This window comes from Mytilus californianus, unplaced genomic scaffold (assembly GCF_021869535.1).
Source record: "Mytilus californianus isolate M0D057914Y unplaced genomic scaffold, xbMytCali1.0.p SCAF_4, whole genome shotgun sequence".
In the NCBI taxonomy this organism is placed as follows: domain Eukaryota; kingdom Metazoa; phylum Mollusca; class Bivalvia; order Mytilida; family Mytilidae; genus Mytilus; species Mytilus californianus.
This window is the reverse complement of record NW_026262690.1, coordinates 103,564,625-103,578,271: the sequence shown is the minus strand read 5'-3', so window position 1 is coordinate 103,578,271 and position 13,647 is coordinate 103,564,625. Positions and strand designations below refer to the sequence as shown.

General features: G+C 33.2%; 1 protein-coding gene across 1 annotated transcript; it reads left to right on the top strand.

The window, feature by feature from the left end:
• Window positions 1-4,193: 4,193 nt before the first annotated feature.
• Window positions 4,194-10,726, top strand: LOC127737170 (uncharacterized). Its single transcript, XM_052247700.1, has 5 exons — window positions 4,194-4,284; window positions 5,399-5,573; window positions 6,985-7,267; window positions 8,533-8,640; window positions 10,712-10,726. The coding sequence occupies exons 1-5, from the start codon at window positions 4,194-4,196 to the stop codon at window positions 10,724-10,726; spliced, it is 672 nt and encodes a 223-aa protein (XP_052103660.1).
• The last annotated feature ends 2,921 nt before the right edge of the window (window positions 10,727-13,647 follow it).

Below are 13,647 nucleotides of genomic sequence, written 5' to 3'. Positions count from 1 at the left end.
CCGAGTAAACTTATCGACCCTTTAAATAAACTTATTCTAAAAGGTTACCGATTCAACACTATAATTAGATCTTTGAATATTGTTTTTATTGGTATCAATATTGTTATCAATAAATTAAAATCAGACTAAATATTATTTGTATATACATATAGACATTCATGGCTGTACAATCTGTCTATACGTGTATCTTTTTGTATATGTGTTTTTCACTTACTGTTAATGACGACTTTACACTAAATCCATTGGCTGTTGGATGTGTACTGATTGATATTTTAATCTTAGATGCATGATTTTTTTATTAGTTGTTATTGGCTTTGAACTAGCTGTCAGTAACAGCGAGTACTCTCAGATCTGTACTTAGTGTCTATTTGTTGTGAAGATGTATAAGTACCCTGCCACGTCCCCTCTGTGTTTTTGTACGATTTATTTCTGCTTTGTATCGATCTGATGAGTTCAGCCCTTTTCAACTGATTTGTATAGTTTGTTCTTATGTCGTGCTGTTACACCACTGTCCCAGGTTAGGGGAAGGATAGCGCGCCTTCAAACTAGTTTAATCTCGCCAAATTCTGTATGTGCCTGTCCCAAGTCAGGAGCCTGTAATTCAGTGGTTGACGTTTGTTGCTGTATATCATATTTGTTTTTCGTTCATTATTTTGTACATAAATCAGGCCGTTAGTTTTCTCGTTTGAATTGTTTTACATTTGTCATTTCGGGGCCTTTTATAGCTGACTATGCGGTATGGGTTTTACTCTTTGTTGAAGATCGTACGTTGACCTATAGTTGTTAATTTCTGTGTCAGTTGGTCTCTTGTGGAGAGTTGTCTTTTTGGCAATCATATCACATCTTCTTATTAATATATTAGACAATTATAGACATGATGCAACAGAATAATTTGTTATGTGTGAACAAAATGAGATGTTGGGAATTTGTTTATTAGACAAGCTTACCAAAAGGCACAAACAAAATCAAAAGACATTTAGAGTTCAAATTATACATGTACAGATTAAGTTAACAAAGCTTTCCTTATTTAAAAAATAATGATACACGTAATATGCATGTATCTGCATTATAGAAAGTTCGATGACCCAGCCTGCCGACAAACATGGCCGACATGTCAAAAAATTAAACATAGGGGTAAAATGCAATTTTTGTCTTTTATCTTGAAAATAGCCAAAGACATAAACAATCCGACGGGACAAAAATGTTCAGAATGATGAGATCTGCCTAATGTCTATCAACTTTATAAATGTCAGATGACTTCTTATAGGAGTTATTACCCTTAAACGACGAATTTTACATTTTTTTTTTCATTTTAGAAAAAAATGATCAGCAAGACTACATATAAGTCAAATGATAGCAATTGTCAGTGGACACCTTATTGAAGTTATTGCCCTTTAATGGTGATTTTCCCATTTTTTGGCATTTTGGCCTATTTTCTTGAAAACAATAATGAATAGACGGAAACTTTAAAAAGCAAAAATAATCAGCAAGATAAGATCTACAAATGAGCCATCATGGCTGAAATCTTCAGTTGACTCGTTATTGGAATTATTGCCCTTTAATGATATTTTTGTATCATTTATTTGCATTTTTTTTAATATTTATCTAATTATGAAAGCGGTAACAGGCTTTGAGATTTCTGTATTCCAATAAAAAAATGTTCAGTCATGTCACGCAAGTAAACCATGACATATGTATGTTGTTTATTTACACACATTATAGGAAAACCCTTCGCAATGGGAAACCAGCAACTGTTAAGTTCGAAACTAATTTGTCAGGGTCATATATTCCTAAACAAACCGATAAGTAACTTCGTAAAGTGTTCTCGTGTTTAGTTTGTGTATGTATTACTAAGCAAAGCTTCATACATCATGAACACATTGTATTCAGCAACTGTACTTGTTCTACATGCACATTTGTGTTTTACTCTATCTGTAGAAGTAGTTAAATCAAATTGCAGGGACCCGGAAGCTGCTATCGTTTTCATTCCCGCAAAGGATATACATGGAGATAGATATATACCCTTAGGGAAGATCAAACAACAATATAAGATACATATAAGACTCTCTGTCATTTAAATAGTGGGCCACGGTACGACGGAATACGTCTCAGGCAAGGTATATTGTAATTAAATGATAAATCTTATAAACCATAAAGGAGAAACAAGAATAACAGAGTTAACTCCAATTTGTACGGATTAGATAATCGTTGTTGAACTACTAACTTACGAAATTGCTATTTAATGACAATTGACTCTCTCGTTAGGTAAATCTTGGTCTTCAGAAATCCTAAATCGTCCACCACGAACTCAATAAACTTAAATGTCTTATCAAAAAAGGATGTCGGATTGAAGCACACAAGAAATTTTCAAGACACACCAAAAAAAAAACATAATATATCGAAAGAACGACGTTAATCATTGGTGAATTGGTGTTTAGATAACTTCCAGAATATTTCCTGCATGTTCAGGACGAGAACAAATTAACAAATAAAGATAATAATACAATACGAAGGTCTTGTAAAAGGGGGTTGGCCGGGACGAAGGGCGGGAAATTGGGAATGCCACTGGTAAATGAAGGTATATTGGATAGGGACGGAAATAAAGCCTTGCACCAGGCTACATAGAGAACCCTGAAATAGTAACAGTGTTGCAAGGGTTCTTAACGTGCTGAGAGCGTGGCACTCTTTCTCTACACGAGGCATCGGATTTAACGTTCCCATCCTGATCAGAAGTTGATGCAAGTTTATACATTCCGCACAGCCAAACGGACGCCCAACTTTGGCAAACGGTTTACTGATGGTCGAAGAAGACCAAGGGATGACCATATTTCTATACCCCAGTCAATCCTTGGAGTTTCGTTTTTGATCATTTATCAAGTATAATATTAGAATGCAATTAACATTATTATGAAATTTCTCGATTAAATTTGCATAATCTAACGTAGTTTCATAAAAGGACTTAATTCATTCAAAATCTTAATTATATAATGTATGCCCCGCCTACGATAGTAGAAGCTCTTTTTTATGGTTTGTGCGGCCGTCTGTTATGGTAGTTTATCAGGAAGGTGTTGTCTGGTCATAAGGACTTGAAACATTATACACATGTTCATTCAAATTTCATGCAAACTACGATTTGACCCCAATTATACGGTTTACTGAACATAGGTCATAGGTCAAATTTATTTGTTCAGTGTATGTTCAATGGTGTTAATATGTCCTTTGATTGAGTTAAGCTATTTCAGTTGATATTTTATAGTGTGTCTTTCTATGTTGTGATGTTACACTATTGTTTCAGAAAAAGGGTGAAAGTTTGGTACCATTAAAACGTTTAAACCCGCTGCATTTGTTTGCACCTGTCCTAAGTCAGGAATCTGATGTTCAGTAGTTGTCGTTTGTTGATGTGGTTCATAAGTGTTTCTCGTTTCTCGTTTTTTATATTGATTAGACCGTTGGTTTTCCCGTTTGAATGGTTTTACACTAGTAATTTTTTGGGGCCCTTTATAGCTTACTGTTCGGTGTGAGCCAAGGCTCCGTGTTGAAGACCGTACTGTGACCTATAATGGTTTACTTTTATAAATTTTGACTTGGATGGAGAGTTGTCTCATTGGCACTCATACCACATCTTCTTATATCTATAGAAATGTGATAGTTGGAAACTAATATATTCCCAGGCAGGTTACAGCTTTAAGTTGGGGTAGTTTACCATGAAGTTTTAAGTTTTGGTAACATCAATTTAAAACGTAGAACACATGTAATTTTCTGTTAGGTAAACTTAAAAAAAATTATGACAATTTACTATTTTTACATGGGCATAAGATAGTGCGAATGGGACATGGTGTCCCCTGACAGATATTCTTTTTCTCCTATATATTTTATTCGTTTATCTTTTACTTAAAATGAGGGACGCCACTGATGAAACCAGAAGCTGCCAATACTTAATAAAATCAGATTAACATTATAGTTTTTGTAATCAAATGTCAAGTTTTCTGTGGGTTTTTTTCTCGTTTTTTTATAAAATGAAACTTTAGCATTTGCTTAATCTATTTAGAACGAAAGCAAGATAAACGACCAACTGTTTTTTTTTTACTTTACAAATGTAAATGACTTAGTATTTTGCAGCTGAGGAAATCATACGGCGAAGTGATTTGAAACTATGGGTTGCCATCTTTGATGAACAACCATTTCTTGGCGACATGCCAGTGGCATTTCTACTGGCATTTACACATTTAAAAACTCATGGATACAGAGGAAAGTCAACTTTCCTAGCTGGACATGGAGACGGAGGTTAGATTACATTCCTTAGTTTGACCGACTGCATTTTTCATATGAAATATATATATTAAAATAAATCAAATTGTAAGCAAGATGGGTAACACTCATATCCAAACACATAGTTGTTTACTTTTTACACATTGTGACTTGGATGGAGAGTTGTTTCATTGGCACTCATACCACATCTTCTCATTTATACATAGACAGAGCAGAGGAGAAGACAGATTTTCTTGGTATTTGGTCTCTCTATTTATATATATATATAACTCACATATGATAAAAATGAATTTACACAATAATACAAAAAAAAAGCAAATAAATTAGATAATCTTATAACAGACAAAAATACAAGTAAGGTAAAGTTTGTGTTACCAACACATCAAACTTGAAATAAAGGATACAACATACACAGTTAGGTCCGCCTCATATCTTGACTTACATTTAGAAATTGACAATGAGGGTCGGTTGAGAACAAAGCTATTAAATCAAGAGTTCCAAGTGGTGAAGTTAACATCATCCATTCGACAAAGGAGGGACGAAAGACAATTTAGACGCATATTGCCAAATTATAATTTTGAAGCCAAAGCAGAAAGTCTTGTAAAAGCCTCAGTGATAGACAATGAAGATTTAATGACCTACTTGTGGATTCATTTTTATTCGTGGGATACCAATTTTTATGAACTTCTATTTTTAGATTTAGCATTAAAATCAAAATAAATACCCTAGTATAAGACCGCATATTGACTTCTATAGATGTGGTATCTGGATTAACTGTATTGCTGGGTCGTTTTACTAAAATTCAATTACATTTTTTATATACATATTATCTATTTTCTCTTCCAATATCTTAAATTCCGTTTCTAAATACTTTTGAAATTTCATTGATCAACACTTATTCTGGAATTTTTCGCTGTTCTTCACGGCGTTAGCTTATATGAGTAAACTGTCTGACAGGCATTTTATCGTGTTTTATATATCCCTCGAGGAACATATGTTGACAAATTCGTCCTTATACTTACACACAGACTTTTTGACTATCTAGAACTGTTCTCGTAAAATACACTATTAAGAACCTGCAAAGTCCAGCTAATACCAGAGTGTCCACTAACAATTATTTATTTTGAAGGTCTAGTGGCTGCTCGTTTTGGCACTTTTTCAAGTCACCTTCTTGGCGGAGTTTTGTTGTATTCTTCATATCTGCCGAGTGGAAGTCTTCTTAAAAAATATCCTACACCTGTTTTGACCATTAGCGGAGATCTAGACGGATTAACGAGGGTTACAAAAATTGTTGACATATTCGAGTGAGTTTTCATAAACAATTATCCTTGATCATAAATTAAACGCGCTTCGTTAGTAATGTTGGCTTCATGAACTGAACAAGTCGAACAAGAGCACGATAGCACTAGATTTTATACCTAGATTGTAGAAACTGTTTTAAAATATGACTTTCTTGACGTCAAAATATCGTAATTGCAAAGAAAATTACAATGGCAATTCAATTTCTTTTTACATTTCTTTGTAATGAAGATGTTCGATGAATGGTCTATATGCCAAATCCCTTATTGACTGTAATAAGAGATCCATTTTATAAGTTGTTTCCCTTAGTAGGGACAAATATTTCTATTGACAACGGAGAGCTAGCGAAAATAGCAAATTTGTCTGTGCATAATGACTTTTCTTTAAGTTTTAAAATCTTTTAACTATATTTAATCAATCAATCAATCAATTACATTACTCTTTTGTTTCGCTAAAAACTTTTGATTTGATATCAATAGTTGTTTTTCATTAAAACTTGAATAAAGCGCATATATATAATACGTTCATGCTTTATAAAAATAAGGAGATATTGTATGATTGCCAATGAGACAAATATCCACCAGAGTTCAAATGACGTGGATTTTGGCAATAATAGGTAACCATATGACTTTCAACAGTGAGAAAAACCCTTACCGTATATATAAATAAGAAGATACGGTATGAGTGCCAATGAGACAACTATCCGTCCAAGCCACAATGTGTAATATTAAAAGCTATAAAGGGCCCCAAAAAGACTAGTGTAAAACAATTCAAACAGGAAAACCAACGGTCTAATCTATATAAAAAACGAGAAACGAGAAACAAGTATGAACCACACCAATAGTCACTTATAAAAGTCACCAACATGAAATACCTAGTCAGCATCCAACGTTGTCCAATATAGAACCAGCAAAGGTAAACAACGTGCCTCTTAATAAAAATTCTATGGAAAAGTTCAAAAAAAATTCAATACTTTGAAATGTAACTTTTTAGTTTATCGGTATTTCTTTAATAAAAAAAATGATACCACTATTAATTTCAAGGATTAGATCATCATTTCTAGTTGGTATATACAAAATAGAATTATGTATTTTATTCAAACTAATGAGAACAAAAATTCAGTTATAGACTGTAGAACTAATTTGATGTAATTGGCGCTAAAATGAATATACTGTCCCACACCATCAAACTCGTTGACGGTTGTCTTCGTTTTTATCTGAATTAATTGCCTAGATTGTTCGCTCTATTTCTACATAACTAATTTCCGGCAGTTTCTATCTACGACAGTTCGGACATCAAATCATCATATAACTACGGGTATTTTATTGTATTGAAAGTATTTTGAAATGATACATGTATCTGTTAACTTATTCCATAACGAGCAGAAGTAAATTAAACCAATTTACAAAATTTTAGAGAGTTACAGGCAGATATTGCACAAAACCCAACACAGAAGTACAAAACACCCGTAATTGTAATGGAAGGTGTAAACTACGGACAATTTGCTTTCGGCAAACTACCATGGTGGAACGCTGAACACGATTTAACACCAGAAGTGACACACTTAGATGCTTATCACACTATAGCTGATTACACAAGCGCATTCGTGGTATCTGCACGAAACGATACAAAGACTAACTTGACAGCGGCTCATGCTTTTCTGGAGCAGGGGTACTCAAATACTCAGATATTACTGCAAGTAAGTTAGGTGGATATACTACTATTCTATGGTAATATAATTTGATAAGCAAACAAATTAAAAAAAAATAACCGTCAATTTGACGCTTGTTTGATAATTCATTGACGGAAAATGTGTTTTTGATAATGGTTACTACTGTATTGTTGTTTGAAAATTATTTTGGCATGCATTATTGAAGTAATATCTATTTACCTGTCCTAGAACAAAAAAACACATTTTTTTTTTATTTTGTTACTCTATGAAATGACAGCCGTCTACCTTAGAGTATTAGAGGGCATGATTGCCGGTTTTTGATATTTCATTAAGTTACTCAAAGCACTCTTTTATACTGTATTATTTAGTATTCTCCAACTTCAACTTGTGTTTTTGTCTTCTGTAATACGGATAAATAAAATGCTATCTGGCCTGATTTGTATTGTACGTTTGATTTCATAAAATTAAATGTGAGATAATCGTCACACACATTTTGACCAGGTACATGCACACGAAGCGGGTTTCAACTTGCCTTTTTTGGCACCTAATCCTTCCCGCATTAATCTCGATCAGAAGGATCTTTGTACTTTATAGTTGAATTGAACGGATAAAAATTAGAAGATTAGTTACTAAAAAAGCTAGTTTTGCCCCAATCCACCATTTAGATGCTCGTGTCAAAGTTTGGAAATCTCGTCGGTTGTTTGTTCTTTTTAGTGTAGGTGGCGCTTTGTGCGATTTCGTACTATTTAACTGTTGAATATTAGTTTATTAGTGTGTGTAAGTTTTGTTTGAAGCTTCCTTCATCAAAGTACATCAGTGACTATAAGGTGACATTAATTTGATTAAAATAAGTATTAATAAAAATACCGAACTCCAAGCTAAATTAAAAAAAAGGTGAATAAAACCTGACAAAACAATATGCTTGACTATATCAGCCAACAGAACGAATGAGAAACAACATTCATATTCCAGACTTGTAACAGGCATTTTCCGAAGGAAATAGTGTATAAAACCTGGTTTTATAGCTGGCTTAACCTCCCGCTTGAATGACAGTAATTTGAAGTTCTGTAGCCTGGCATCCTAGACAAACCTCCTCTTCGCGCCAGTCTACTGTCGAGCAGTGAGCCAGGGTCCTAGTCTAATAGTTCCGTCATATTTACAAAATTTTACGAGGAACACAAACAAACATAATTGGTTTACGTGACAATAATTGTGTTGAAAGCCGTGATTGTTACATAAGATAAAAACTACCATGTACAGATAAAACAATTGAATGTTTATTCTCGTTTCAGCCTCTTTCTCAGGTGAAGGCTCTAGACCAGAACACAGAGTCAGTATCTCACTGGACAACTACTGCCCAACAGCTTATTGTTAATTTGCTCAATTCCACATCAGTTGAGGTATATATTTTTCTTATTTCGTATTGGCTCTCTACTTGAGAACCAACTGTCAGTACATACAGGTACAATAGCTTACAATTTTCATATTTCAGTAATGAAGTATATATTTCCATTTAGTTTAGATATAATATTTATTCAGGCAAGTCATCACATAACAATATAATATACTTGAAATAAATATCAAGAATTCAGAATAAAGCAAAGTTGCTTTTATAAATATGCCTCATAGTTCACAAATAATGCACTGATTGAGCAAAACATAAATACAAATATTGGCATGCTCTGTAATAAATATATGAATATGTACAAAAATAAGTTAAAATACTAGAAGGAAAAAGGAAGTTAAGACCATGCCTAATAAAAAAAAACTCCGGCGGACAATGAAAATGGATTACAGAAAAAATCAAAACAAAGAAACACAAAGGCTTATAAAAATCGGTGATGAACTCAAGTACCCTGGATATATTTGCAGTTAATGCTCCAATATTGGAATACATTGTGTTACTCGTAATATACATTTTGTACATATATTCATCATTAAATTAGATTCGATGATACGTCACGAAAAATAGAATTTATTTCCGTTACGGTTGCCCAAGTCGGAATGGCGATCTTAGAATTTTATTTAAGTGATCATTTCAATTTAATAATTACGAAGGCAGGCACAATATTTTGGATATCGCGTAAGAATTTTGTTCAAAAAACCATTATTATCTACGGTATACATAATGATTATTTTATATGACGTGTGAGAAAATATTTTGATATAGTAAAATAATATTTTATAACTTTTTATATTAAGTTTGTAAATCATGAAACTGATTCCGAAAATTCTGGAAATGAAAAACAACTAAATCCCTCAAGTCTGACAGACGATCTTCAGATTGTCAGCTCTACATCAATAATGTTTGATAAAAGACAGAAATATAGCTCAGTGTTTCCACAGAGTCCAGTGCAACTAAAAGCTACAATGACAAGTCAAGAACTAGTGAGAAAGATGATAGGAACAAACCAGTTTGGAGATCCTGCATCATGCCAAGATATTAATCAGGTTTATTTGTAGTTCTTCAATAAAATATTGAAACTGGAACGGCAATTCAGGGGACTAGGTTGCTCTATTGTGAACTTGCATGAAATGAATGTGTCTAAACAAATAAATTGAACATTCATCTACTTATTGGTTGTTGGTGTTTAACGCCACTTCCAGCACGCTTGACTATATCGTGGGGCCAATCTTTATTGGTGGAAGAAGCCTGAGAACTGACGACCTTAGACAGAAACTTACATTCCTAGTCAATTGAGAAAGATGTTGAGCAGGGTTCGAACTCTCAACCTTAGTGATCGCTGTATATGGACTACAATGTACTTAAACCAATCATCAAAGGAATAATCTAGGGGTCTGAATGTGTGTATTGGGGTCTTGATTTCTATATTCTTTAATTTTGAGTCATTTTTGTTCTATTATTTATTTTTTATTTGCCCATTCTTCTCTATTCTTTATATTTTAGCACCATTTAATTTTCTTTTCTTTATTTTTTTGGCCTACTTTTCTGTATTCTTTATTTTTAACCCATTTTCTGTAGTAATTGGCCCATTATTTTCTATTCAGTTAATCCCATCCATACCCGAATATATAAGTCAAAAAGTGTCAAAGCATTTAAAATAACTTTACATTTATAATATACACGCACTATGGTATGATCGTCATATATGTTCGCATATTATATTGAAAATGATCAAGCTGTTAGTAGTATAGTTTCCATTACATGTAGATAAATAACGAGATTTAAAAGAAGAATATTTACATTTTGCTTTCACCCCATATATAATTTACTGACCCCATATATGTCGTATTAGCCCACTAGCACACTATGTAACTAATAATGTTACCATGTTGTCAAAAATATACTATCGTTCCACTTAAAACATTCTGACAACAGTTTGCATATTCGACGGCAAATAATGCTTTACAATTTATTTTGTTTCAATTCATACCTTTTGTTTTATGTGTGTAGAACATAGACATTTAAGTATATAAAATGAATTCATCTGTTTTTGGTTAAATTTGAAGGATCATATGACTTAAACAATATTATTTAGACATGCACGTTGATTTTGTTTTATCTACTGAAAAATTCTTCGACCCTACACGTATCTCATAGCTTTGATACACTCAACTGGTGTATCCTGAAACATTTACGTTACCATTAAAACATGCTCTCGGCAACTGTAATATTTAGAAGTACACAAAAATTTATATGTATGAATATAATAGAAATGTGATGGAAAATTGAAAATAAAATCATTTAGGTTGTGCAAAATAGATTATCCACATTACCTTTCCGAGCTGCCCATACATGCAGAAGCCAGATCTAAAGTGTATTCTTTTATTTGAAAAAATGAAAGACATACGTTAGACCATTTATATATAACTCGGACATCAAAAAAATAACGAATCGCACCGATAATCCATTTTGAACCACTGGATATTTCAAAATTTCTTCCACTGTGAAAGAGTTTTTTAATTTAATTTATTTCAGGATGCATTTACGCTAGCATTTTCGAAATCATCGAAGACTGCACAGTCAAGGTATCAAGCAATGGGGCGACCAATCAAGTTTCTAGGTGACATAAACGTGTCGTCAAAAGACCAATGGAATCGAGCTTTCTTACATTTGACATATAACAGTACGGGACTTTTTGTGGGAGCAACTCGATTCCACACGACCGAAAACAACACCGACACCACTATATCTGGACAAGATGACTGTACTTTATTATCACCATACAGAGTAATGGAATGGATATATATTGATGCATTAAAGAATTCAAAGCCACAACTCAATAAAAGTTTTTGACAGGATAACTAATTGAGTGTTGTTATGGTTTGCATATTGCATCTAAATAAAGGAACTAAGCGATGAATTAATTAAACAATTTGGCATGGTGACCATTTTTAAATTTAACGTTACGCTTTTATATATCAGATCGTGGGTGTTAGGTGATGTACAATCTTTGAGACTGTTTTGCTGGAATAATTCAAGAGAAGTCCAAACTTCATACTAGTATATATTTGCTTTTTACATGTCAAAAAAAGAAAGGGTATTTATTGTGTTTCCATTCATGACATAAATTCACAATTCGCACAGGAAAAAATTCAAAATCAAAGGAACAACGCTTTTATTTCTGTTCATTATTTCATAGTCACAGTGTGGTCTTCGACATTGATAAAACAAGCTATCACCTCATTGCAAATTCAAGACAGACCCGAGCACCTGTATGAGCGGATTTTTTTCATACATGTAGAATACATGTTGCTACATCGAAAAACAAGTAGTTAGTATACAGGAATTTCTCATTGACATTGACTCATTTGAATTTGAACTTGGTTGAATTTTCCTTCCAGCAGGCTGTCAGCATTCCTATGGGAACCAACTGCACCTCTCCTGGTCGACCTTTTCTTATTTTCATATGAGTTGATGTCCTTCAGACACTTGTAAAAACAAGAAGATCAAAGAAACTAGATCATTTTATTTCATTTACAGGTATATTGACGATGTTCTTTCCATTATCAATCCAAACTTTTCTGATTGGGACCTATTAACATATCCTCCTGAACTATATAGCTAGAGATTAAGAAAAAACAGACACAGCTTCTTCCGCCTGATTTCTAGACAATTACCCCAAATTAGACAACAGCGGTCGTCTCAGTACCAGAATCTATGACAAACAAGACGATTTCAATTTTGAAATTATTTAAATTTTCCTTACCTTTGCAGCATTATACCAACTTCACCCGCGTATGGAGTATACATTTCTCAACTCATACGATATTCAAGAGCTTGCAACTGTTACTTAAACTTTGTGGAACGTCATCGGTGTCTGAGCAAAAACTTAATTAGTCAGGGTTTTGTCAAAGTTCTTTTTCTCAAAAAGGTTCATGAGAAAGTACCAAGATCTAATAGATTCATATTCAGTGTTTACTTCACAAATAATACAAGATAGTCTTCAGTTATAGATTCTAGGTGCCGATGTTGTTCATCGTTTTGTTTACTTAACAGTTTTCCCTTTATTTGTTTCCGTGCTATTACGTTTCTTTTGTTCGTATGGATTTTGACGTGACAGGGTAATTATGCATCTCACTATCGTGTATTTGACTTTGTGCGTTCCAGCTGCAGGTGGATCCTGAGGTGCGATTCGTAGGCAAGAGATTTTTACATTGTTGTTTTCATTATGTGTACCCTTGTATTTATATTTTTCTCAACTTGTACATTACCGGGAACGTGTATACAATATATGGTATGTAGTATCAACTACAAAAACTTTTGTTATCGGCGTCTTTGTCAATATACTTTCAACTACAAAAACTTTTTTGTTGACGTCATTGTCAAATTTACTTCTGGATCTCAATTATTATCACATTAACCTATTAATATAAAAGTAAGGAGATGTGGTATGATTACCAATGAGACAACTATGCACCTAAGTTCAAATGAACTGGATGTTAGCAATTATAGACGATCATTCTGCCTTGGAGTTAGGTATTTTTGTTGTACTATTTTACGCTATATGATAAAGAAGCATGCGCACTGATAATATATTTCACGACAAGAATATGCAATTGCGATCACACGTATTCTGGGACATATGATAGTCCCAGGTTTATTCTAGACTCAAATTCGTTGCTAGGTGAAATCTAATGTTAAACGACTTGCATCAATTGCTTTGATTCCCAATTCCTAATTCACAAAAACTCATTTAATCCTGAATATGAATTTTTTGTGCCGTGTAAATGGGGTATCATAATTTCAATAGATTTATTTTCTTAAAAAATGGAAACTGTTCACCTCATTAAGATTACAATTCATTGATTTACAAGGCTTATCTATATATCACTATTTAATCAGGGTAGAGGTAGTGTAGATAAATTCAATGTCCAATTTCCACGTGAAGTGTAACTTTGTATGATGCAATCTGAGACATACATTATTTATTTTGTAAAAATAT